Raw genomic sequence first — 27,850 nt, 5'->3', positions numbered from 1 at the left:
CTATACACTAACGACAAAAAATCTGAAAGAGAAATTAAGGAAATACTCCCATTTACCACTGCAACAAAAAGAATAAAATACTTAGGGATAAACCTACCTAAGGAGACAAAAGACCTGTATGCAGAAAACTATAAGACACTGATGAAAGAAAGATGATACAAAGGGAGAGATATACCATGTTCTTGGATTGGAAGAATCAACATTGTGAAAATGACTATACTATCCAAAGCAATCTACAGAGTCAATGGAATCCCTATCAAACTACCAATGGCATTTTTCACAGAACTAGAACAAAAATTTTCACAATTTGTATGGAAACACAAAAGACCCCGAATAGCCAAAGCAACCTTGAGAAAGAAAAACGGAGCTGGAGGAATCAGGTTCCCTGACTTCAGACTATACTACAAAGCTACAGTAATCAAGACAGCATGGTACTGGCACAAAAACAGAAATATAGATCAATGTAACAGCATAGAAAGCCCACAGATCAACCCACACACATATGGTCAGGAGGCGAGAATATACAATGGAGAAAAGACAGCCTCTTCAATAAGTGGTGCTGGGAAAACTGGACAGCTACATGTAAAAGAATGAAATTAGAACACTCCCTAACACCATACACAAAAATATACTCAAAATTGATTAAAGACTTAAATGTAAGATGGGGCACTATAAAACTCTTAGAGGAAAAACACTCTTTGACATAAATCACAGCAAGATCTTTTTTGACCCACCTCCTAGAGTAATGAAAATAAAAACAAACATAAACAAATGGGACCTAATGAAACTTAAAAGCTTTTGCACAGCAAAGGAAACCATAAACAAGACAAAAAGACAACCCTCAGAATGGGAGAAAATATTTGCAAATGCAGTACAGACTTTAATTGCTACTGTATTTTTACTCTTCTTCAAATCCTTCCTTCCCGCCGGGTGCCCCCTTCCGGCTGCTGTCTTCCATTCCATCCAGTTGCCCCCTGTGGTGACCTGCTCCTGTCCTGTGCAGGTCACGGCACTTTTCTGAAGATATTAAACGGTTCCGCTTAGGGAGTGGGATGGGAGGTCTCTTATAGTAAAACATCTTTAGTTCTTTGACAATTATTTGGAGGTCTGTAGGCAGTATTCATTTACACTTTTTTAGTCGATTATTTGTGGGTCTGTGGGCAGTATTCATTTACACTTTTGTAGTATTTTTTAATAAGACAGTTTTTCTTTTTTCCCCCCATTTATTCCTCAAAGATTGTCTTGCTGTTCCCTTCCATGATGAGAATTTTCTATCAGATCCACACCAAATGACAAGTTAATAAATCCAAGTCCAGTTCTGGATATTGAGAGGCTTTCAGTACAGTTCAGCTGTACTAGAATAGAATGTTTTCTGGGAGCTGCAATTTCCAGAGCTACTGAATGAGAGGGTCAACCATAGACGAGACAGGGTGGGGAGGGGAAAGGAGAAAAACACTTCTGGTGCCTCCAAAAGCAGCCCCTAGTGATGAAAAATGGCAGAATCAGCCAGCACTGCTGAGTGTAGAGAAACAGTTCTTATCAATGCTGGTGGTGAGGGTCTAACTGGTTCAACCTTTTGAAAAGATAATTTGGCAACAGGAGTCAAGATTTTAATATGCATATGCCTTTTCATAATAATTTCTCTTTTAGGACTTATACCAAGGGAAAGAAATTGGTCAAGTGTACAAAATGTATATTCCAGGATTACACTCATCGTACTGTTTACATAGTGAAATACTGAAATAGCCTAGATGCTGACCATTAGGGCATGGTTAAAAAAGGTACAGTCTATGAAATGGAATTTGGTGTAGCCATTAAAATGGTATTTACTGACATGGAAAGGTACCTACGATATATTAAGTTAAAACTGTACACACTGTACAATTCCATTTCTGTTAAAAAGATAAAACCTTATGTGTGTGTTTACAGAGAATAATTCTGGAAGACACAAATCAAAATTTTACTCGTGACTTTCCTCTAGGTGGTAGGAACTATGAGTGACTTTAATATGTGTTTATTGTACTGACTTTATTTTTATTCCTAAGATTAATATTTTGCAATCAGATAAATAAAACTGTTTTTGAAAGAAAAAAAAAAAACAAAAAAGACCGGACCATACTCTCTGTGCTGAGTAAGGAATCGTCGGCTGGGGCAGCCGTGGGTCACATGGTTGGTTGGGGCTCACATGTAGGTCACATGGTTTCTCCCGGCAGGCAGGGAAGGGGGTCTCCAGGCCTGCTCCCTAAGCTGCTCCCTTAGAGTAAATCCTCCCCAAGCCCTAGGGGCCTCTCAGTCAGGCTTCCGCTGGTGTTCCACCCCCATTCTCCCTCTCCTCACACACCACCTGTGGGCTGCTGTTCAAATTCCACTTTTTAAATTTTTTTTGGCTGCGCTGGGTCTTCGTTGCTGTGCGCGGGCTTTCTCTAGTTGCGGCGAGCGGGGGCTACTCTTTGTTGCGGTGCGCGGGCTTCTCACTGCAGTGGCTTCTCTTGTTGCGAAGCACGGGCTCTAGGAGTGCGGGCTTCAGTAGTTGCAGGATGTGGGCTCAGTAGTTGTGGCATGCAGGCCCTAGAGTGCAGGCTCAGTAGTTGCGGTGCACGGGCTCTAAGGTGCGCAGGCTTCAGTAGTTGTGGCACACGGGCATAGTTGCTCCGCGGCATGTGGGATCTTCCTGGACCAGGGATCGAACCTGTGTCCCTTGCACTGGCAGGCGGATTCTTAACCACTGCGCTACCAGGGAAGTCCCAAATTCCACTTTTTAAATATAGTTGTCGTCTTGTGTCTGAACTCCTTCCTCAAGGACCCAACGTGAAGACACTAACACAGTGCCTGGCACACAGAAGGGGATTAATAACTGCTCGTAGAAAAAAAGTGCTCTTTCTTGAAGTCTCCTGGCCCAAGTATGAACTCCTCTCTCTTCTTCGTAAAGACCACAAAGATCAGAGGAACCTCTGGGGTGCAGCTCGCGCAGAACTGGACCCCTCTTCTGTGGCAAGGGACAACTTCAGATTCACACACGTCTCCCCGATCTTCCTCAGATGCTTTACGACAAATGTCTGATGAGTCCACCGAGAAACTGTCTAGGTCAAATCGGGCATCCTGGACCCAGGCAGAGGAAGGCTTGACTGCTTCTCATCGTGTTCTTGGGCGCCGTCCTCATCCTCCCCAGCCTCTCCCAGCGGCCGGCCCACCTTTCTACCTTCATGTTTCCCGCAGCTGCCACCTGCCCACTTCCTTGACCTGGTCTTTGAGGAACTACCTCCTCACTGGGGTCGTGGTCTGGTTCCGTCCAGCTCCAGCCACGACCTCGCTCTGCTTCTCACCTCTCTCTCCTTCCTACTTCCAGTTTCTGCCTCTTCCCTTATTCCCTCTCCCCAACCCAGTGCTCCTCAGCCTTTTTCCCCATTAATTACCCCCCAGGAGCCTTTTCAGACCGCCCCCCAATTGCCCCTTCCCTCCCACGCAATCTTACCAAAGAGACCCATGGTACACCTGTGTTATGTTCTGCGGCCCCCTTGGAGGACCACAAACCATTGTAATGGCTGAGACTTTTTGTCCTCCAAGACAAAAAGTTGTCTAGTTTTTGCCCCCTAGGGGTGTCGTCTCCCCAGTTGAGAATGTGTGCCTTCACCCGACTCAGGCCAGGTCCCAAACAATTTTCCTACAGGCTGCTGCCCATTCTCTTCCCCTCCCCACTGCACAGCTTCTTAGAAGTCCACACTGCTAGTGCCTCTTCAAAGCAACCAAATCAGGTGCTGCTCTGCTGGCCCTGCAGTCAAGAACTTCTGCTTGGCACAGCTCTAAAAGGATGTCTTCTCCTGGTGGGGCATGTGTGTGCAGGGGTGTACATGAGTGTATGGTTGATTCTTTCTGGTTGGCATATGACGATTGTTCAAATATTGAAATTTGTTCATCGGAAACATTGTTAGTAGGCCCCAGAAACCAGCAGCTGCAGATTCTCACCAACCAGAAAGGAAGCAAACTGGAAAAAAATGGCAACAGCTGCAATTTCATTACATGAAGTGACAGCTACCGCCAAACTTCATGGTCTGGTATTTCTAACCATGGAATGAGAAAAAGAGAGCCTAAAGCACTAAGGAAGGCCGACTGCACGCACACCTCACTTCTGTGGTAACTTCACTCTAGTGAAGGAATGACTTTATCTTTTTGCACAGGGAGGCGTGGGCTTCCTCTTGGGTTAGAAAATGGCAATGCACAGTCAGCAGTTTTGCAGAGGGCTGGGGGAGGGGGAGGCCTGCACAGGCCTCTTGCTGATGTCCACATTTTTGGTTCAACAACTCTATTTTGAGTGTCTACCCTGTACCAGGCACTGCCAGGTGGTGAGTGCACAATGGTGAGTAAAAGGCAGACCCAGGGCAGCCATCACCAAGATTGAGTCTGCCGGGAGAGAGAGACACTAAACACATAACCATACAAATAAATGCAAAGCCACTTATGGTACCTGCCATAGGGAGACACGAAAGACACTCTGAAGTACTGTGGTCCTGGGTCAGAGCTAGCTTTGTCTGAACTGAGGATGGGAGTGTGTTCCCAACTGAAGGAACGGCATGTGCAAAGGTCCTGAGGCAAGAAGGAGCTTGGTGTGTGCAAGAAGTCTCGTAGGACCAGACCCAGAAAGCATGAGGGGCAGCACTGATGCAAAATGCACCTGGAGATGAACAGGCAGGGCCCAGCCACACAGGACTTCATGAGGCAAATTAAGGATTTGGGTCTTTATCTTGACAGTGATAAAGTGGGAAATCTCTGCATGTTTTTTAGCAGAGGAATGAAATGATCATTTCACATTCTGAAAAGACCACTCTGCCATTGTAGGAGGCCAAGGTGGATATAAAAAACCAGTTAGGGATCTACGAGAGAAGATGGAAGCTTAGGCTTGGGTATTGTTGGTGGGACAGAGAAGGAGAATAGAGAGAACTGAAGAACAGTCGGGAGTCAAAATGAACAGCGCCTGGTGATGGATTGGATATGTGAGATGAGATCAATGTGTGCCTGCTTAATTCACTCTACATTTCTTCCCAGAACATAAAATAGATATGCTAGTTCCTTGCTAATCAGGTTTCGCTCTCTAAAACGGAAAGCCAGTAATTTCACAAATAGGGCACCTAATCATTATCTTACTGATCTCGTGAGTCTGTTTTGATTACTGCATTACTCTACCTGATTCAATCCAAAGTCAGAAAAACCCACATTAAATGAGGAGGTTTAAGAATTGTTTTCAATGAACCATTGACGTGAGCTATAACGACCATCAGAATCTATTAGAAGTCTACTTAAAACATCTTGTTTGGTTTGTACTTATTAGGTGGAAATAGTTACATTTAACTGTAACTAAGGAAGGTTTAGTCTGCTTCTAACTTTGGCATCACTAATGTCTTCTGAACTGTGTTAAGTTAGTCATATGGATTTCTACAAGTGGATATAACATAAAGAGACCTTTTTTTTTTTGCATTTGACACCCAAGACTGATTTTAAATCTTCCTCGGTTCTTTATCTCTACTCCTCCCTACATGCGTTAAAAATGCAAAGAAGACACAGTTCCAGGATGATTAGCCATGTGTTATCCTTTGAAAATTGGCAGTTAAGACCCTTAAATAGGTCCAGCTTAAAAAAAAGTCATTGCAATTCCAATTATTTTGTTGTCTCACACTCGGAGCTTCCATTACTTATAACATTAAAAAAAACCTAGGTCGGCATGATTCATTCCTTTGCTCACTAAGCATTTAGCAGCCATAGCTACACACCGGGCACTGGAGAAACCAAGGAGACCTCGGGGGCTCACAGGAGGCAGCAGGCCGGGGATGGCTAGAGGACAGAGCGTTATGGCGGGGGAGAGGAGGATGGGTCGGCAAGGAGAGGGCGCCACGCAGCCAGTGACAGGGCACGGGGTGTCCTGGGGGACACCGAGGCAGGCACCCCATGGCTGTGAAGGTGAGAGGAAGGAGGCGTAGGTAAGGTGGGCAGCGAGGGGTCCTAAGCCGTGCAGGAAAGGTTTTAAGTCACACTGAAGGGCACGGGCTGGCCAGTCAAGAATCTGTGTCGAGCAGAAGAGTTGCAGGTCCAGGTTTGCTTTTCAGAACCACTACATCTGGAGCATACGTGTGGAGGCATCAGAGAACGGACTGGAGCGAGGGGCGATGTAGGGACCAGGGAGACTGCTACACGACACAGCCAAGGAACCGGCAGAGCCTCAACGAGGGGAGGGTGCAGACAAGGGAAGCGATGAGGAGGCTGGGGCTAGAGGACGCAGTGACCAGCTGGACACGGAGGGAGAGGGGAGATTCCAAGGGGACTCCAGTTTCAGGCCGGAGGGGAGGGTGAGGCCACTGGCTAGACCAGAGCGGAGGTGGGGGGTCGGGAGGAGGAAGTGGCTTTTTCAGTTCGGGGACCTGTGGGTCTTTCAGGAGACACGGCTCAGGAGGCAGCCGAACCAGGGGGAATCTGGACGCTAGAGGAAGGGTGTGGGCTGCAGGTAAGAGGCTGGCGGTGAGCCGCGCAGAGCTGCAGCTGGGCTGGGTGAGGCCGCCCAGCGAGCGAGGCAGGACGAGAAAAGAAGTGGGCAGGGGAGCATCGGTGTCGCGGGGCCAGCAGAAGCAGCAGGGCTTGGGGGAGGTGGAAGGAGAGCAGCGGGGTGGGGAGGGGGGAGAAGGGATGAAGTGGGGGTGACTTGCAGGGGCTTCAGGGGAGGGAGCAGTGGAGGAGGGAAGCAGACAAGGGCCAGAACCCATTTACGTTCAGTCCTGGGCAGGGGGGGCCACCGCTAACCTGGAGGGGACAGCTTTGGGGGTGGTGCAGAAGAGATTTCCCTCCTCCACCCCACGACAGGGCTCCCACAAGGACAGCAGTGTCCATCGGTCTGTGAAGGTTTGGGGGCATGAAACACAGGATGGGGCGAAAAAGGATGGGGAGGGCAAAATGAGATTCCTAATGGACTCGTTGATCAATTCCATCAGTCACAGGGTCTCTCTCATCCCTGGTGCCTGAAATTCTATGAGCCTCAACTCAACCAACCAGGAAGGAAAGAAAACACAGACTCCCTGAGACCCACCCACTTCTGGGACTCACACGAGTGACGGTTTCCTGGCTTGAGCGGCTGTAACAAGTAATTTGGGTGTGTGATCACGTTCCTTCTCAACAGTTTTTACCCCAGGTGTCATTAATTTCTTTATACCCAGCAGCATCAGCTTCTTTTTCCTAAGACTGCGAACCCAAGAGGGCAGGGACCTGATTTCCTTACCTCACCTGTAAAACTGAGCACAGCATTGTGAAACGATAGCCAATGCGAGCACACTTTTTGGACAGTGGAGTACACTTTCAATAACCTCTGAAGCAATAAAGAACAAATCAATGTCACGTTCCATTAGCAACCCTTCAAACGGGCTCCATGATCTCATGAATGCCAAGGCCATGTACACTTGGTCTGGTAGATGGGAACTCTCTCTGGGCTTTTGTGAAAGGACAGGTACCAGGGGTTGGATAATCCTGAGAAGTCCTTCCCCAAGGCATCGTTACCACCAGGGGACAAATGAACCAAAGGTTTCAGGTTTAAGACAAACACATCCTACAGAACTTTAGGATGATGATGAGAATTCCAAGAAGGCAACTTTACCTTTGAAATTGATCTTTATGGTTAATCCAGCCTTAATGACAGTATTGGTGCAAAGCAAGAAGGAATGTTAGAAAACCCTGAGCCTGCTGAGCCCCCAAAGACAAACTTCACCATGACAAGGGAACCGTTAAAGCAGAGGGAAAAAAACCAAGGCTCCCCCAGACATCACCTACTCCTGGTCATGTATTTATATCACTAAGTAAACATTTACACTATTTTTTTTGAAGTATGTAAATTTTAAAACCAAGGCACAAACATTCACATTCAGATCTGCTTTAGATGTGAGACGTAGGTGCTACTTCACACACCGGAGGCCTTAGAATTTCTCTAACTTTGCAGGAAGAGAGGCAGTTGTAATTGGGACTTGGCTTCCTGGCATGACAATAAGATACTGATACAATCAAATGATAATTAGCAAAGACTCAAAGAAGCAAAGACTCTTTGAAAGTCAAGGGGGAGCTCGTGGGGTTACCCACACATACCTGCCCAAAGTTTTCTTCATCAATGCAAAACATAAGGTCCAGTTCAGTCGGATCATTTTCTAAGATCCATTTCAAAGAGTTGTAGTATTCACTATCCTACAGAAATGACACAAAAATTAAAATTAAGCATTTTTTTCCAAAATATACACTCACTTCTTTAAATAATTGTGTCCTTTCAATGTAATTCCATCCAGAATCTCAAGAAATGCATTAGTCACTAATATGTTTCCAGCTCTACCCCAAACCTACTCTTCCACTTTAATTTAAAAATACAAACTAAAAAACTGCTTTGGTAGTAACGGGGGTTTGTAGTCGGATCCTGCCCTCTGCGGAGAGGAAGCAGCCTGCTCCGGACGGCCGTCGTAAAATCACAGAACTGAACACACAGAGATTAACATACTCCCAATCGTTTAAGAGTGAAAATATCAGAGGAAAGTAGGAAGGATAGAGAATGTCCTAATTCAATACCAATGGCTTCAAGTTATGTCCCTTTCTGTGCTTCCACCACTCTCTGCAAGTCACTGTGAGCAAACAGGAAGGCTGCCCTGGTGTCAAAACCCAGCACACAGGTCCTGAGAGCCTGGGCTCCTCTGTCTCTTGGGCAGCCCCAGGGGCTCCACAAAGACAAAACAGAATGTGTGTACCAGCTGTCAACACGGGGAATAAAATTAATTTAGACTTGAAGAGAGATTTTTATACTCCTAGCTTCCTCATCATACAGTAATAAAAGCATAAAGCCTAAGCTAAAGGTAAAAGCTGAAGAGAAACTTGACACGGGTACCGTGGACACACAGAGCTGCCCGCCCGTGCAAAACCCAGCTGAGTGGACTTGGGTGCGCTGCTGGCCTTCTACTCTCCTGCCACACCCAGAGGACGAGCTGTGAGGGAGGGGTACACGGCTCACACACCCAACCACATTAACAACGTACAGCCAACACGGCAGCGAGGCTGAGGGAAGATGCTTTCTGACTCAAGTGACAGAACGTGAAAGCGGAGCTGCAAACACCCCAAATGGACGAAGACGCTTCCTGACGGCCCCGTGTGTGGCTGGTGAATGGTGAGAGGTGAGAGGTGAATGGCGGGAGTACAGGTAAATTAAAAGAAAAACAGAAGCAAAAGTATACTAGGAAAAGAGCATCAACTTTTGTTTTTTTATAGAAAAGCCTTTCAACTCTAAAATGGTCAGCCTAGATTAAATAAGTTAAATGCAACACGAAAACCCAAATCAAAAGTTAGCAATTATTTTCTAACTTTTCATTCCTCTCCTACACTGTAGTGGTCAGTTACCCTTCTTCCGTATCTGGGATGAGTATAAATAGTCTTCCCTTCATCTATTGTTTTGGTCTGGCTCCCTGCCATTTTTTTGAGGTCGGAAAACAGAGGGATAGCAGATGAACCTCTAAGTGTTCAGTATTAGCAGTTTTCCATGGAAAACAAAGGCAGCAATGAGGTCTCCAAATGACCCTTGGATTTAATTTGGTCAAATCAGTTCTGAGTAAGCAGAGGTAACTGAGATGTGGGTGTACCCACCCTAAATACCATGACTCTAGGAAATGTGAACAATGATTTGCTTATTAAAAAAGTTAGGGAGATCAATTAACCTCTCGAACAATCCCTGTTGTCCATACTGAATGACGACGCCCATAAAAATTGCTGTGACTACAACATGGTCTCAACTACCTTTCCATAAGGCACAAGCTGCTGGTGAGGTCCACGGGAGTGACCTCTTATTTACTCACCACAGATTCCATGTCATTCAGAGTTATCTGCTTTCCCAGCATCATTTTGTAAAACGGTCGAATGAAGAAACCTAAAACACGGTGAAAACTGAGTTAGTTTCAAATCTTTGATCATGCTGTGCATCAGAGCATGAAATAAAAGATGAACCTGCTTTCATCTGAATGAGAGACCGGGACAGAACCATCAAGGGCTTTCTATAGTAAGATGAGGGCCTGGTTTGGGGCAGGGTTGGGGGTAGGGGTTTAGGAAGGAGGGCCGTTATACTAACAGAGACGGTACAGCAGAGGGGTGAGGTCAGAAAGGCTGCTGGAGGTGACAAATGAGCTTCAGGCACAATCAGGAATCTGCAGCGCAAACAGGGCGCACGCACGGGGGAGAAAAGGGCACTCCCAGCAGAGGGACAAGACTGGGGACTCGCCAGCACCGAAGCACAGGGCGTCCCGGGCAGACAGGCCAGAGAAGGGACTGGGCAGGGAGTGTACAGCTTACACGAGGTGCCGGAGAGTCCGGGCTGCTGCCCAGGGCCAAGGGGAGTCACTGAAACGCCAGGGGGCAATTCCACCTGCATTTCAGTGCCATCGCTTGGGCAGTAATGGGAAGAGCAACAGGAAGGGACAGGAAGGCAACGAGGGAGGCCGTTCAGAAGGCTGTGCAGTCTTCCCGGGGGCAGGGGGCGGGTGATGACGGCCTGAGGGAGGCAAGGGCGGTGGCAACGCCGCCACGACCGCGCAGGTGCCCCGCAGGGACCCCACCTCACCCCGTCCCAGGCAAGTCAGCGTCACGCGCCTCCTGACACAGGCGCCCCCGGAACCTCAGTCCTCCCCCTGCACCCTCAACTCCCACCCTCAGCGCCCCCTCCAGGTCTAACCAGCCACCCTCGCAGCCCGCTCCCGCTCCCACTGGCTTCAGTGCGGCCCTGCGGCTGAGGCTCAAACCCCCTGCCGTCTGGGGGGTGAAGCCACAGAAGGGAGCAGGGGCTGATCTGATGTGCGGCGTGTCTGCTCTGCCTCCAGGGCCGTTCACGGTCCCGGGAAACAAAGACACTGCTGGCCACACACCTGGGGGCGTTCGGGCTCTTCTCCTTGCAATTCCCGAGGACACGGTTACCTCCTATCTCCTTTTGCAGCCGGGACCTAGATGCCCCCATCACTACTCCAGGCAGCCTTGACTCCTGGCCCGTCCTCGCTCATCTGAAACGATCCCAGCTTCTAAGTGCGCCAACCCCACCGCAGCCTCCCGGCGAGGCTAATCCTGGTAAAGCACTCCCTGGCCCTCCGGCGGAGCCGAGAGCTCCCTGTGTTCCCTTCTGCTGGACTCTGGACCCATGTTTCCCGCACCCTCACTAGAACATCGGTCCCCTGAGGTCAGGATCTTAGATTAAACTTCTATTTCTCCTGTAGCAACTAAGAACGTCTTCTTGCTCGGCAGAAGGTAAATAACGGACATTCTAATAATCTATGGCATGACTCCAGTGCTGCAAATTAAAATACATTCACTGTATATACATATACACAGTGAGACCAGTTTCCTTCTAATCAGAAAAAAAAGTGTTTACTCCTGCCACCAGCGCTGCCCCCCCCCGTAAAAAATAAAACGTTGAAATTAGAGGATCAAAATCAGCTAGCAATTACCAGTAAAAATTTATTAAAGGAGAAAGTACACAGGGTACATCAATTATTTACTAGCATAGCTAAGGTTCCATAAATGCAATTCACATAATTCTCCTGGAAATCTCTCTCTACAGTAACTGCAGTGTCAATCTTAAATCTTGCTCTGCCTTCTACCCTCAACCATTTCACCCCTAAATTCTTCAAAAATATTTCTGATTCTCTTTCCTCACTGATGACTTCTGTAATCTTCTCTTAAGGGCACTACTTTTTCAAAGACCAAATCCATAAGAAGTCTCTATTATAAGCCTATTGATACAGCCAGGGAGGGGGGTTTCACTCCTAACTTCCAAGGTACCTTGAAATTCTTGGTACTTTGCATGACTTACGTGCTCTAGATAATAATGAGATTATTTTGTGCCATCTGTTTCAGCAGTGATCCCAGGGGTCAAGGTCTTAGCTGAGTTATAACACTGCTTTGAAATTATTTACAGTCTCTTCACATTCAAAAAAATGGTAATTTGGGGACAAACAGGACAAAGGCAGGATATTGGCTGAATTAGACTGCTTTAATGAACTTTTCAATCCGTACTTTCCATCTGTCATCAAATCTAGTTCCTGCTAAAGAAACGTTATTCTGGAAAACTTATGCAAAAATACAGAATGTTCTGTGCTTCACACTTAAGTTTTTCAAAAAAATTTTTTTCAAACTGTGTGTTGACACTATGTCTTCAGTGCTCGGATTAAGATGATACCAGGAAAAAGCACCTTCGTTATGGACAAAACATTAAAGAAACTACTGATTTACAGAGGGGGAACCAGGGAAGCACTTTTGCTTAAAACCTATGATGTGAAAGATAAGACACCTGATAAGAGACCACAGACAGCACTGTCCAATTTTTATTACTTCAACACTTTTTAATAACTTACCATCTAAAAGTTTCCCATGAAATACTGCCAGACCAGCAACTCTTCCAATAAAAGTGAAATAGGACAAATGATCTTCATTACAGAGGCCTGAATTGGGATTGATCTGAAGCGTGTAGTTGTCCCTTTTTAGGGAGGGAGAGAGGGAAAAAGAAAGGCGGTGAATAAATGCAATGAATAAGAAATGCAAGAATTTGAATTTTCCACTGCTGCCTGTCATTAAGCTTTTACAGTGTGCCTGCAAACATCCTGTACCTGACAGATAAGGCATAAAAGCTAGGCAACGGGGCTTATTTAGTTAGCCCTTTTCCGTGACCAAGGACAGAGGTCTACTAGAGCTGGTGGATATGCCCTGTTATGTTAAACCGTGAGAAACTGGATATCTGACTACTGCTGATCGGCAAAAATCTCAATTTCATATGGTTCAGCCAAGTATTTTTGGAAGCTGAGAAACCCCACATACCAAAGGGGCTGGACATGGATTCCCAGCTATGTGTGAGTGCAACAGGTTGTCTCTGTGAGAAAGGGGGTTAACTCCCTTGAGAAGCTTTGGTATGGGGATTAAAATTTTTCCCGGGGGTCCAACCCCTGATCCATCTGACCAGCATTCTGCCCTGAAAGGCCTGGAGGCCACTGGGAGCAACGTACGGCTGTCCCAGCAGTGCAGACCTCAAAACGTTGACGTGCACCTAATCGTCCTTCTTTGGTCTCACAGTCAGGGGGATCGGTGGTTTGCAAAATGGGCTCCGTGGCCAGATTCTTCTGGGGGCAGCTTTGGGAATGTGGGTAAGAGGTGCAGATCTCGCCTCCGGATCCTGCCCTCCACTTCAGTGGCTTTTATCAATTTTACAAAATGGGAAATTCTTGGCCGGAGCACCGGAGAAGAGCACTGAGGCTGCCTTCCAAAAGAGCCCCCAGGAGACTGGCACCAGGGGAGAGACACGGGAGAACCCTTGTCCCCGCAGAGCACAGGCTGCTTTTCAAGGTCAACTGTTTTACTGGGGGCTCGGGTCCTGTCTAAGCCTTTGGAGAAGCCACAGCCTGGAGGAGGAAAGGGTGGCCTTGCAAGTAGCCAATGTTTGATTCCCGAGAAAGCAACTGACTCTGCCTCGGTCTGCATGCCTGGCAGTGATGAAATCTTAATGCAAGCGGAGCGGTCTGGGTCTTCCCTCACAAGCCCAGGGCATGGTCCTTTGGATCCTAAAGGACGGGTCCTCAGTTTGCCTTTAAGTAATTTGACTTCAGAAACTATTCTTGTTCATAAGACAACAACCTTCTGAATTCTGACAGTGACAAATTCTCCTGAATTAACATAACGTTACGAATGAAAATTGCCTTGTTCCTTACCGTAAGTACCCAACACATTTTCAATCTCAATTACATGAACCCAGCAGACAAGAGAAGATTTATTTTTAGGTGTTCACAGAGTACGTTCGTTCACCATGTGGAGTCAGACCCGCTCTAGACTTACAAGGGCTGGTGGGGAGGGGCTGAAATCAGCAGTGTTAATTCACCTCTGAGTGAGCTGCTCATTCTTTCACTAAGTTTAAATTCATGAAGAATAAAAATGCTTCAGTGCGGACAGCTTCTGAATGCACTCCAGACACTTACGTTGCAGAGTACTCGAACAGACCGTAATAGGGGTTGAACATCTCTTTGGACAGTAAGAAGAACCATTCTCTGGCCACGCCCCCGTAGTCCAGACCTTTTTCTGATTCAAATTCAATCCACAGCCTAGCTTTCAGGACATCTGGTCTTTTCACAGACATGATTCTCCGATAAGACTCTTCAAATATGTTATTTCTGTGAAGTTTCATTTCAAACCTATTTGGAATATCAGCCTAAAAACAAGAGAAAAAAAAACCCCACACACCATCAGACAGTGAATATACACCTTACTTCCTAACAGGAAAAAAAAAAAAAGAACAAAGAGCAGAAATGATGGCAGCCTTCAAATAAACAAGCAATGATGAATGGTTCCAACCGAAACTCTCTCCTTTCTAGATTGTTCTTCACACAGACAGAAAGCCTATGTCAGGAGGAGACACACAGCATCCACCAGCAGGTGTCAGACTGAGCCAGCAACACGCGCTGCAGAAGAAACTATGCTGAGTAAAGACAATCATCCTCTCTCCCTTTTATAAGCAATTGTGGGGCACTTATCCGCCCACTGGCAACTGAAATATGGTCAACTCTGTATATTGTTTTAGTCAGAGAAAGGGACTGTAGTCCAGGGGATTAAAACCCATAGACAATCCCCACCTGGCCAGGCTGGGACGACCCTCAGCCCTGGTAGGGACTCTGGCTGGTAGCCGTGACCATGATGCCTACAAGCTAGTTCTGCTGCCACGGGGAGCGGGACCCTGATTATCATGGCCAAGTTGTGGGAAAGCATCCCAAAGGCAACAGTTAATAAACGTGAAAATAAAAAAGCACTTGATTGAAGTTGTGAATAACTGCTTCCTGGAAAAACAGGTCCAGGGTCAGCTTTGCCATGATGATGGATCTACAGAGTCAGTTTCCAGGCAGAAGGTACCACGGTGCAAGTGCCACAAAGTGAGACAGCGTGATATCTACAGTCATCACATCACTGGAGGAAATGCAGGCGACTCACAAAGAAACACTGGAATTCCACAGGTTCAAATTTGAGTCATTTCAAAAGGAGTTACTCAGGAGCTCCTTGAGTCAGGATGTTAGAAGAGAGAACAGAACCCCTAAGAGGGAGCTCCCCGAGGCAGAGGCTGTGTTTCAAGCGTCTCTGCATCCCCAGTGCCTCATCCATAGCAGAGGCCGGGAAAATGAGGCATCAGCTGAGGGAGTGGAGCGGGGTGGGGGAGATGGGGAAGGAGCACAGGCAAATGGGGGTGATCTGAGCTGCAGCTTTCCCCAGTGAGGAAGCCAAGAAACAATGACCAGAACAAAAACACCCCCAAAATAGTGAAGGCACAAACTTAGGAGAAAATTGGTAAAATTTACACCAGAGAGGTGAAATCAAAGTAAAACAGAAGACATAGTGTTAAAGTATTTGGGGAGATATGTCAGTAGAAAATATAATATTGTATTTTTTTTTTTTTTTTTAGAAATTCACGTTCTTTTATTTATTTATTTATTTTTATTTATGACTATGTTGAGTCTTCGTTTCTGTGCGAGGACTTTCTCTAGTTGCGGCAAGTGGGGACCACTCTTCATCGCGGTGCGCGGGCCTCTCACCATCGCGGCCTCTCTTGTTGCGGAGCACAGGCTCCAGACGCGCAGGCTCAGTAATTGTGGCTCACGGGCCCAGCCGCTCCGTGGCATGTGGGATCTTCCCAGATCAGGGCTCGAACCCGTGTCCCCTGCATTGGCAGGCAGATTCTCAACCACTGCGCCACCAGGGAAGCCCATAATATTGTATTTTAAAACACTGCCTGTAAAAAGCCTTATAGGGTTTCTCAGTTTTGTCAGAATCTTAACGGGTTTCCTGGTAAGAATTTTAATCCGAAAATTACACTTGGTCTTAATATGTCAAATATTATAAATTATATTTTTTGTTGTACATATCATCATTAAAACTGTACTTCTGAATTTAAAGGGACTTGAACATTTTTCTAATTAGGATCTAGGTTTTATTAAATAGGATAACCATAATTGATTGCATAGGCTTCTCCACATTTTTTCACTAGTTCCTGAATTATTTTATACCTCATAAAAATCATTTCTATTTTTTAATGTATTACATAAGAAATTGCCTTCAGGTGATTTGATGTGTAATACTAAGTTAACCTTCACTTACCATGTCTGTTAAAAAGAAAATTCAGATTGAAGATCCAGGTGGATCAAAGTGCAGTGAGAAAAGGAAGGTCATATTTTTAGTATACACATAACAATAAGAAACGAGTTGTTCTCAGTGAAGTAATTTTGGTAACTTACATACGACTAAAACAGCATTTTTGGAAGACATGTACTCACAGGTTTCTTTAATTTCTTCCTAAAGTAGTCATATTTCTGCTTAAATTCTCTGGAGTAAGGAACAGCCTGGAAGACAAATGTATAAATATAGATAATATGAACAACATGCTTGAAATTTTATGTATACTAAGCCAACATTCAGAAAATTTCATGAATCATGAACCTTAAAATCGTCACTCTCCATATAACCATTGAAATTTACATAATGCCTACATAGCACATGCGAATGTTCTAGAAATGATTAAGGTTTATCAGCACTGAATAGGGCTTTCACCCCTGAAAACAACAATATGGATATTCAAGAAATCATTTAGAGGTATTATACATAAACTAAATAGACTGTCCATGTGACTTCTGTCTGAATATGCATCAGGGTGCATTGTAATCTTTTTATAGGTTGTAGTTTAGGTAAGTTATTGGCTATCACACTTTAACACACAACTCCAAATGACCTACACTGTCATTCAGAAAAGACTAATTGTGCTTTAAAAATCTTTGGGAGACGAATAGCCAAAGCCATCTTGAGAAAGAGAAACGGAGCTGGAGGAATCAGGTTCCCTGACTTCAGACTATACTACAAAGCTACAGTAATCAAGACAGTATGGTACTGGCACAAAAACAGAAATATAGATCAATGGAATAGGATAGAAAGCCCAGAGATAAACCCACGCACATATGGTCACCTTATTTTTGATAAAGGACGCAAGAATATACAATGGAGAAAAGACAGCCTCTTCAATAAGTGGTGCTGGGAAAACTGGACAGCTACAAGTAAAAGAACGAAATTAGAACACTCCCTAACACCATACACAAAAATAAACTCAAAATGGATTAAAGACCTAAATGTAAGGCCAGACACTATAAAACTCTTAGAGGAAAACATAGGCAGAACCCTGTATGACATAAATCACAGCAAGATCCTTTTTGACCCACCTCCTAGAGAAATGGAAATAAAAACAAAAATAAACAAATGGGACCTAATGAAACTTAAAAGCTTTTGCACAGCAAAGGAAACCATAAACAAGACAAAAAGACAACCCTCAGAATGGGAGAAAATATTTGCAAATGAAGCAGCTGACAAAGGATTAATCTCCAAAATTTATAAGCAGCTCATGCAGCTGAATATCAAAAAACCAAACAACCCAATCCAAAAATCGGCAGAAGACCTAACTAGACATTTTCCAAAGAAGATATACAGATTGCCAACAAACACATGAAAGGATGCTCAACATCACTAATCATTAGAGAAATGCAAGTCAAAACTACAATGAGGTATCACCTCACACCAGTCAGAATGGCCATCATCAAAAAATCTACAAACAATAAATGTTGGAGAGGGTGTGGAGAAAAGGGAACCCTCTTGCACTGTTGGCAGGAATGTAAATTGATACAGCCACTATGGAGAACGGTATGGAGGTTCCTTAAAAAACGAAAAATAGAACTACCATACAACCCAGCAATCCCACTACTGGGCATATACCCTGAGAAAACCGTAATTCAGAAAGACACATGCACCCCAATGTTCATTGCAGCACTATTTACAATAGCCAGGACATGGAAGCAACCTAAGTGTCCATCGACAGATGAATAGATAAAAGAAGATGTGGCACACATATACAATGGAATATTACTCAGCCATAAAAAGAAATGAAATTGAGTTATTTATAGTGAGGTGGATGGACCTAGAGTTTGTCATACAGGGTGAAGTAAGTCAGAAAAAGAAAAAATACCGTATGCTAACACATATATATGGAATCTAAAAAAAAAAAAAAAAAAATTGGTTCTGAAGAACCTAGGGGCAGGACAGGAATAAGGATGCAGACATAGAGAATGGACTTGAGGACACGGGGAAGGGGAAGGGTAAGCTGGGACGAAGTGAGAGAGTGGCATGGACATATATACACTACCAAATGTAAAATAGATAGCTAGTGGGAAGCAGCCGCATAGCACAGGGAGATCAGCTCGGTGCTTTGTGACCACCTAGAGGGGTGGGATAGGGAGGGTGGGAGGGAGGCACAAGACGGAGGGGATATGGGGATATGTGTATGCATGTAGCTGATGCACTTTGTTATACAGCAGAAACTAACACAACATTGTAAAGCAATTATGCTTCAATAAAGATGTTAAAAAAAAAATCTTTGGGAGAAAAGTAACAAGTAGAAAGGCAAGCGAACTGATACACTTGTCAAGGAAAAAAAGTGGGTAAACAGCATGCTGGAAAAGTCCTCATTTTAGGAGTTGACTATTTAGAGGTCGTGGGCAAGGATTTCTTTAAATCTGGAATGCTGTATCTATGGAGCAGAGTGATGATACCACAGGAGTGAGCTCAGTAACTGAGCTAACATTATTCATAAGTTCTGGAATCTCTCAAGGCAAAGTAATTACATTTTTATATAGTCATTTAAATATTCGGTACTTGCTATGATGTCAAGTAGCTTACAGTATCCGAGAGTCAGAGTCGTGACTTCAGGCGATGGAAGAGGCTTACAATTTTTTTTATGAAGAAGAAAGGATTGCTTTTGCACACATGCGGATGTAACTGTGACAGCCTCACACTCAGAACGACTCATTGCTTTTTAGCGCATAGTGTGAATTTGGGCAAGAATACTTCTGCTGATACCATTTTGTGCTACATTAATAAAATACACTGATCCTTTGCAAAGTGTCTCCAGACTCTAAACCTTACACCTTCACCATGCTTACTCCTGACCGGAAAGAGGAGAAATGAAGAACAAAAGCTTCCCCGCTTCATACTGTTTTAAGACATGGTCACACAAATAATAACTAAGCCAAAACAAAAACAAGTTACTACTCTCATAGAAAACAACGATCATGTCAGTATTTTGCTTTGTAATTCAAGAGCAGAAGACAATATATTTAAGTATCTTAAGAACATTCTAAAGACAATTTATACTATCTATGGTCTGTTCTTAGTTTTTAATTTTTAAGCCAGTCTTCATTTGCCTCTTCACTGAACATTAGATTTGACTACATATCGTATTTATTTTGGGCAGTGTTTAGTCTGACGAAATACTGTATGAATTCTGATTCCAGAAAAGGTAGACATGTTATCATTATCTGGTCAACCACCAACCTAAGGAAAAGGATACAATACAAAGGTCTGACATAAGCCAATAAAGGCGTTATCATGCTTTTTGCTCTGTAGCTTTTTAGAAGCTACTGTGAGCAATGGACAATAAGAAATAAATGAATACATAGTGGTAAATGCTAGGTGGGACAATGATAGAGTTCCTCAGTGGTTGTTTTACATGAGATGGTCGGGGAAGGCAGCTCTGAGAAAGGGAAATCTGAGCAGAAACCAGAATGACAGGAGGGAACAAACCATGACAGGAACAGTGAGTTCTCAAAAAAGGAAAAGTATTTGATGTTCTTAGCTATGATTAACTGTCATAGAAGAAAATTAAGCTGAAAAAAAAAAAAAAGATTTCCTTTTATTATCTCATGCCAGCTTCAGAAGACCTGACTTCCAGGGCAGACTCTACTGCCAGCTAGCTCTGTGATATAACCTCTCCACTCCGGAATTCCTTCAGCGTTAAGCAGAAAGACTTGACTAGTCAAATTTTAAGGCTCTTCCCTTTCCAAAAATCTGTGATTCCAAGCAATTATTTTTTTTGTTTCCCTGCCTGAAAATGTTGAAAAAAGGCTTAAACATTCATCACTGTGTATGCAAGTTCAACTGTCTCAAATGACAAGTTTCCCAAGGAACATATTTCAAAGTGTTGCCCCCCCCGCCCATGGTATCTCTGCCGTTGTCTGGCTTGTAACCTGGTAGGTGCTGACTAGATGTCGGTGGAAATCAGTGCTGAGATATTTCTGGTCTTTCTCCTTCTGGGGAACGATGCATGAAAGTTGAGAAATACCACTCCTCCTCCAATACTCATCTTTTCTCTCTAGGGGTCATTCTTATGATGGCCTAAGAAGAATAGGTTTTTATATTCTTCTCCTGAAAAGATTCCAACAACATACCAGGATAAAGACATCCATACGTTGCAGCCTCTGAAGAGAATTACATTTCTGCATTGGACAGGCCAAATTATTTATTCTCTCTTGAAAACCTGGCATCTTCTTTTCTTACATACAATATAATGTGTAAAATAAGCCTATTTAAAGAATTAACATATCTGTTGATTAAAGTTGCTCTCTATTAAATATGCTTTCTTTTTTGAACAAAGTGAAAACCTGACATTGTGTAAGTGGGGTCTAAAGGTTTTCATGCCATTATTGTCCGTCACGGACACCGGAGCTCCTTGCAGAGAAGGGCTCGGGCCTGACATGGAGACGTCGGTAAAGCCAGCACATCTGGGGCTCTGGCCTGGATTCTGACATGTGCTCAAACTTTTGGCAATTAGCTTTCTGAGCTGCTGACAAGTTGGGAATCCCAACTTCTTCCCTACCATCCTGAGAGGATTGCTGTGAGTTTCAAAGCAGTTGATTATAAAGTTCTTGAATAAGTACGAAGCGTTACACAAGCATGAGATCGTGTTCTTAAGAGTAGGAACTACAAATAGCACTTCATGTTTCTAATGCTTTTAATGGTGATGCTTGTTATACAGAGAGCATACCGACTCACAGTGATGCCACAGAAGGGTCCCCTCTCCCCTAATATGTAGGTATTTTGAAAACTTGGGAAAAGAGAGAGAAACTCTAGGTACCAGATACACAGAAAAACAAAATTAAAGAAGTGGGCTTTGGACCTAGACTTGGGGCTTGGGCTTTTAATCCTCACATGGGGACACAGAGCACGGCCTACAGTCTGTGTGACCAGGGGAGTCAGACAGAGTTCCCTGCTTAAGACCCACATCTGAACAGGGTTCAAGAAAATTCTACCCACAGGCCTGGGAGAGTTGCAAGGAAGCTTCCCTTCTATCCAGGACCATAACCGGGAGAAAAACAAACAAAAAAACCCAGACCTCTAATAAATTCAGACTTCCAAGCCTACACCAAAGTGGGTATGAGGTCCATAGTTATAGTAACTAAGGGGGCATAAACCCAAGCTAAGAAGTTAACAGTAAATACAAGTCAGGATGTATAAAAGCCCCATAAAGAAAAAAAAATGAAGATGAGCACACACACACTTAAAAACACAAAATTATAAACTGAACTAGGCAATCAACTACCACTGAGGAGAGTCTACAGACATAACAAGTGGGAGATTTAATGCCCCTAGAACCAGAGATAATAAAATAATCTAAAAGAGGCGATGGAACAAGTATTTTAAGAATGATTAAAAAGCTGTAAGTATGAATAGAAAAATAAATAAAAGGAAAGAACAGGACCAAATAACAATAACTAAAAAGAGACCAAGCAAATTGAAAAAGACCAAACAGAACTTTGAGCAATTAAATCTAGTCACTGAAATAATAGACACAATGAACTGATAGAGTAGATTATAAAAAGCTTGAAAGATAATTAACTGGAAGAGCTGAGCCCACAATACAGCAATGAGAAAGAAGATCGGAAAGCTAAAAGATAAGGAAGACAGAATGTAAAACTGAATCAAATACCCAATAGGAATTACTGATGCAGATAATAAAAATGGGAAAGGTACAATATATGAAGAAATAACTGCAGGGAATTTTTCTGAATAAAGGAGGGACACCATCCCCATATGGAAGAGTCACAATGAATCCAGAGCAGAATAAATAAAAAGAAATCCACACTTAGATTCGTGATAGTAAAATTGTAGAAAATCAAAGACATGGAGAAAAATTCAAAATCACCGGAGAAGAGAGATTTACTCACCAAAAAAATGACAATTAGAGTGACAACGAACTTCTCATCATCAGTTATGGAGGCCGGAAGAGACAAAAAAAAAATCTCCAAAGTACTGAAGGAAAGTAATTGTTGACTAAGGATTCTATAATCAGCTAAACTATCATTTACCAGAGAGGTAAGGTAAGCCCCCCCTCTCTCAGACCCTCACTGAAATTGCCGCCAGAGCAGAGGTTCTCAAACTTGAGTGGGCATCAGAATCCCTGGGAGGGTATGTTAAAACACAGGCTGCAGGGCCCACAACCAAAGTTGCTGATTTTCAGTAGGTCTGGGTTGGGAGCCCCAAATTTACATTTCTAATAAGTTTCTGAATGATGCTGTTGATCTGTAGGCCACACTTTGAGAACCATGAACTAGACATTAAACTTTATTAAGGAGAAAACTTAACCTGGAAAAAAGTAGATGCAAGAACCAATGGTGGGGACGTGGAAGCAACCGAAGTGTCCATCGACAGATGAATGGATAAAGAAGATGTGGTGCATATATACAATGGAATATTACTCAGCCATAAAAAGAAACTAAATTGAGTTATTTGTAGTGAGGTGGATGGACCTAGAGACGGTCATACAGAGTGAAGTAAGTCAGAAAGAGAAAAACGAATACCGTATGCTAACACATATATGTGGAGTCTAAAATAAAAAATTGGTTCTGAAGAACCTAGGGGAAGGACAGGAATAAAGATGAAGACGTACAGCATGGACTTGAGGACATGGGGAGGGGGAAGGGTAAGCTGGGAAGAAGTGAGACAGTGGCATGGACATATATACACTGCCAAATGTAAAATAGATAGCTAGTGGGAAGCAGCTGCATAGCACAGGGAGATCAGCTCGGTGCTTTGTGACCACCTAGAGCGGTGGGATAGGGAGGGTGGGAGGGAGACACAAGAGGGAGGAGATTTGGGGATATATGTATATGTACAGCTGATTCACTCTGTTATACAGCAGAAACTAACACACCATTGTAAAGCAATTATACTCCAATAAAGATGTTAGAAAAAAAAGAACAATGGTGGGCAAAGAAATTTGTTTACATATAAGTAAATTAAACAAGCATTGACTGTTGAAAAAAAGAGAAAATATTAATGATTATTTGGCAAGTTTAAAGACAAGGTAGTTTTAAAATTCCACTGAACAATGGAAAGTAGGAGTGGGAAGAACAGCACTAAAGTTCCCCAAAGTCGTATATTATCCAGGAAGAGTAGAGAGTGATTAATTTTGACAAAGGTCAAGTATACTGGTTAAAAATTTTAATGTGAGCACCAAAAGAACAGAAATAGAAAATACAACATACAAGCAAGTCTGGCAAATGAAAGAAAATAAAGAGTACTCTATCAGTCCAATAGAAAGCCAAGAAAAAAGAAAAAACAGAGCTAGTTAAAGGACAGAAAAGATATACTAGGCAAGTACTAGTGAAGAGAAAGTGAACATAATGACTGACAAAGCCTCAGTCACCATGGGAGACTCTGACACAGCTGACTCAGTTAGATATAGAAAAGCCAGGAAAAAAGTTGTCATGGAAATGGAAAATTTGAACACCATAGGCCTAATCCAGCAGACATATATAAAGAACTCTATACCCAGCAAAGACAGAATACACATTCTTTTCAAACACAAAAAGAACATTAACAAAAAATGGCCAAGCCTCCAAAGAAGTTTCAAATATCTGATAATATTCCATAGACAATATTATATGACCACAATGCAATAAAATCAGAAATCAGTAAGAAACAGGTAAAAACCCTCTCATACTCTCAGAAACTAAAAAGCATATTCTAAATAATTTGTAAGTTAAGGACAGAAAGAAATCATTATGGAAATTACCAAAAATTTAGAACTGAATTAAAACGAAGACCAAATATCTACACTAAGGTAATAATTACCTAAATACACATGCTCTTATTGAAAGAAATACTACCAATAATAAAAAAAAAAAGAGTAAACAAGGCTCTTTTGTTAGTAGAAAACAAAGAAAGAGCTTTCTTCAGGGCAAATCTACCTGGATTTATGATGCTAAATAATTTTCAATAGTAATTAATAAGAACTAACAGTGTTGCATGAAGACAGATGATCAATAAGCAATAGAAATATTTGAAAAGGCTTCATTATTATGTCAAAAGTCTTCTGTTGCTTGAAAACAGCATCGTTTCTTGAATTTACCTTGTTTCTCATGATGGAGAAGAGAAAATACTACTCTAACTTATTGTGACTGTGGATGTAACAAAAGGAGCCGTGGCAGTGAGGCAGGTGTTTGTTAAGCTACATGCAGAGGAGGGGACGCCTGTTTTGACCCACGTGACATTGGGCACTTTGCATCAACCGGTAAGCAGAGCAGCTGAACAAATCCAAATCCAACAAGTAACTAAAGGGATGTCCGGTATCAAGGTGCGTTTGCACTGTATTATCTTTCAAGTTTTCAAATGGACCTATAATTCAAAATGTAATTTGAACCAAATCAGATTAAAGCCACAAAATTAGTATTTTAAATATACCTATTGCTGTCTTAGCTCAGCACTTGATATAAAAAACTTCCCTTCCTTTAGCTCCTCCAGTTATTAAAAGATTCCCCAATTTGCAATCTTCTGCTCTTCCCAGTACAGTTCCTGCAATTCCAGAGTCTCTCCTTGCACTCATGTAACCACTGACAAAAGATTCTGGAGTATTCCACAGACTCCTTTCAGGTGTTTGATACCAGGTGCCTGCTGACCAGTGCCAGGCTGTCACTCTTCCTTATGACACACATAAGGGGACTATGAGAAAGTTAGTGGGTCAGCAGAGATAAGATTCTTAACTGCCAGCTCTGGAGTGCAGCTACCACCTCACCCAGACCTTTGCAGATTTTTAGAGCCAGAAGAGATTCAGGAACCAATGTAAATTTGTTAGCATGCATATACTACCCCTGGCCTCAAGAAATGTTAAAACTCTACAAATACAGGACCAAGTTTTGCTTCATATAAAAAGGAAGAGAGGACATTTTGATTGTTATACTTTTAATCTACCCTTTTATAAAAGAAAAAAGAGAATGTTTAGTTTTGTTACCACTAGCAAACCATTTTCTTTTCCTTTATATTGAAAGCCCTGTGAAAAGGCAAATGTAGCTGTACCTCACCCAGAAATTCCGGGAAGGAGGAGACGGGAGTAATGTTAAATTTCTCAAGGACACCAGCCAGGCCCTTGGCATCAAGGTAAGCAGGAATATACAAGAAAAGTGTGTTTAGATGAAACCACAATATTATACTGAAGAGTCAGAACTTGAGAATACTGACCGGACCAGTAATAGCTGGATTCTGCAGTCTTGGGTCTTCCCACTGAGTAATTTTGCTATCTGGAAATATTTAAAAAAAAAAAAACCGGCTTATTAGTTCAAATCTATTTCATGTCAAAAATGTTTTAGAAAGAATTATTTCTGGATTTTCCAAAAGTTCCCCCCGTTCCCCATCCTGACTCCCAAGGATAAATAACTTAGTATTTCAGGGTTAGAAGAGAACTATACTCTGTAAGGCAATCTGCACCGCAGCCCCCCATACTGTTTAGTTAAAAACAATCAAAAATGCACAACTAAAGTAAAACCATCTATTCACACTGTTTTGGGCAAGCAATCTGCTGAAATTTCAATTATAAACCCCTGTACCTTCAAGGATTTATAACTTGAGGTTGATTTTCATTTAATTAAAAAAAAGCATAAAAGATTTTAGTTCCCCAAAAGTTAACACACACACATGATTTTTTTCTCATTTCAAATACTCTTCCCTTTGCTTATGGTGTTGCAAACGGCTTTCAATTAAAAATCCTAAGTTGAACACATGAATAATCCATTACATGTGTCACTCATATGCACACAAAAATCAAAACAGCTAAGGCAGTCCAAAAAATGAGAATTAGATACAGCAGAGGAGGATTCCAGAGAAAAGGTTCCCTTTTGGTCAAGCTGGTGAGAAGTGGTTCTTTCTTCCAAATGAGTCAATGTCAATAAGATTAGTAAATGGCACCAATACCACTGTTTCAATGGTGTAGGTGGAAACACACGTTAGCTACCTGGATCACTTGGGATTTGTGACTGTGCCTTAATTAAAAAGACTTTATGCTACTGTGTGTGTATATGGGGGGGGCAGGAATGGACTCACATGAAAGATATGGGGAGGGTAGACGGGGAAGAATAGGTTCTCTCTGGAGTGTTAGGCAATCTAAGTTGGTTTGTAAAAAAGGAAATTATTTGTTTGAGAAGAACAGTCTGTTTTTTTCTGGTATACTTAGTAAGTGGACTGATAAGAATAACTAATAAATTTGGTTTTAATGACTATCCCAGGAATTTTTCGAAGTCTGGTATGATAATTATTTTAACAAAAGCAGTGGTAAAGTTTTAAAATTAAGCTACCAAAGCACATGACGATTCTAGATTCACGCTGGCAGAAAAGTTACAAGAAACGTTTCAACTGTTTCAGAGAACACTGATGGAAGCAAAAGGTATTTTCCGGTCCCTTACTTTGAAGACAGAAGTTTTTGGAAATTAAGAGCTGTTGCTGTGATGGAAAACAGGAGAAAAGTAAATAAAAGAAAAAGAATATAGCTGAGTAAAAACTGCCTTGGACTATACATAGACTGGGTACCATCGTCAAACCAGAAAATAAATTACCTACTACCTACAAATGATGACTCCCACATCTGTCCAAACCAGAACCTTGAGCTCCATCCTTGACACCTGCACCTGGATTTCCCCTGGGAAATACCTCAAACCCTACTCTGCCAGAATATGACCCATAATCTCCCACTACCAAAACGGTTCATACAACCCTGTATTCCTCACTAACAGCACCACAATCCGTCCACTGTTCAAATCCGGCACCTGCCATACCCTCCATCCTCGCTCACCTTTCACTCTGGGGGTCACCACCCGTCCCCACCTCTCTGAAAAGGCTTCTTTCCCGAGCGCTCATCTTCTCCCTGGACTACTCTCTAGGTCTCCCTGGCCTCAGTCTCACTCACCCCCGGGCCGAGGACCTGTCCGAGCCGCACAGCGGGAGGTGAGCGGCGGGCCAGCGAGCCAAGCCTCATCTGCGGCTCCCCATCGCTCGCGTCACCCCCGAACCACCCCCCCCCCCAACCCCAGTCCGTGGGAAAACTGTCTTCCGTGAGACAGGACCCTGGTGCCAAAAAGGCCGGGGACGGCTGCTCCAGAGCACAAATCTGACTGCGGCAGAGTCCCTTCTGCACCATCCCTTAGGCGCGCCCGCCTGGCTGCGGAAGGGACCCGAGTCCCCGCACCAGCAGACTCCCTTTGACTTAACGCGGGTGTCACGCCAGCCTCATCTGCACACCGGCCGTTTGCAACCCCACTGCGCTCCTTGGAACATGGAGTCACCTGCACAGCTTCACACACCTGCGCACGCTTTCTCCCTCCTAGAACTGCTCTTCGCTGGGCGTGCCTGGCTAAACCTCACTCATTATTTGGGATCCACCCGAAAAGTCACCCGTTCTACGAGGCTCTTTTGCAGCCTTCTTCCACTGCTGGAGCCCAGACACTCAGCAAGTACTTCTACATAACAACTGGTTCATTCCCCTAAGACAACACTTAAATACCTCCTGGCACTCCCTTCTAGAACCTAAGCCCCTTGAAGACCAGGACTGTGTGCTGTTCATCTCCGCAGCCCCCTCTCCACCACTTAACACATTTCTCAGCATGTAGCAGGAGCCTGACTTTTTAAATGACCAAATGAAGCTGATGGCGAAAAC

General features: G+C 43.5%; 1 protein-coding gene across 5 annotated transcripts in view; it reads right to left on the bottom strand.

Moving 5' to 3' along the window:
- The window catches only part of NEDD4L (NEDD4 like E3 ubiquitin protein ligase), a 338,047-nt gene that overhangs the window by 20,086 nt on the left and 290,111 nt on the right, over positions 1-27,850 (bottom strand). For all 5 annotated transcript variants that reach the window (XM_068563771.1, XM_068563772.1, XM_068563774.1 and 2 more), the window contains 6 exons: positions 25,387-25,445; positions 16,332-16,397; positions 13,995-14,224; positions 12,387-12,508; positions 9,849-9,919; positions 8,110-8,205 (listed from right to left, as the gene is read on the bottom strand). In XM_068563771.1, coding sequence (XP_068419872.1) covers positions 8,110-8,205; positions 9,849-9,919; positions 12,387-12,508; positions 13,995-14,224; positions 16,332-16,397; positions 25,387-25,445 — 644 coding nt within the window. The remainder of the gene's footprint in view (positions 1-8,109; positions 8,206-9,848; positions 9,920-12,386; positions 12,509-13,994; positions 14,225-16,331; positions 16,398-25,386; positions 25,446-27,850) is intronic.

This window comes from Eschrichtius robustus, chromosome 14 (assembly GCF_028021215.1).
Source record: "Eschrichtius robustus isolate mEscRob2 chromosome 14, mEscRob2.pri, whole genome shotgun sequence".
Classification (NCBI taxonomy): Eukaryota; Metazoa; Chordata; class Mammalia; order Artiodactyla; family Eschrichtiidae; genus Eschrichtius; species Eschrichtius robustus.
The sequence above is the reverse complement of the archived record's forward strand: the minus strand, read 5'-3'. Positions and strand labels throughout refer to the sequence as shown.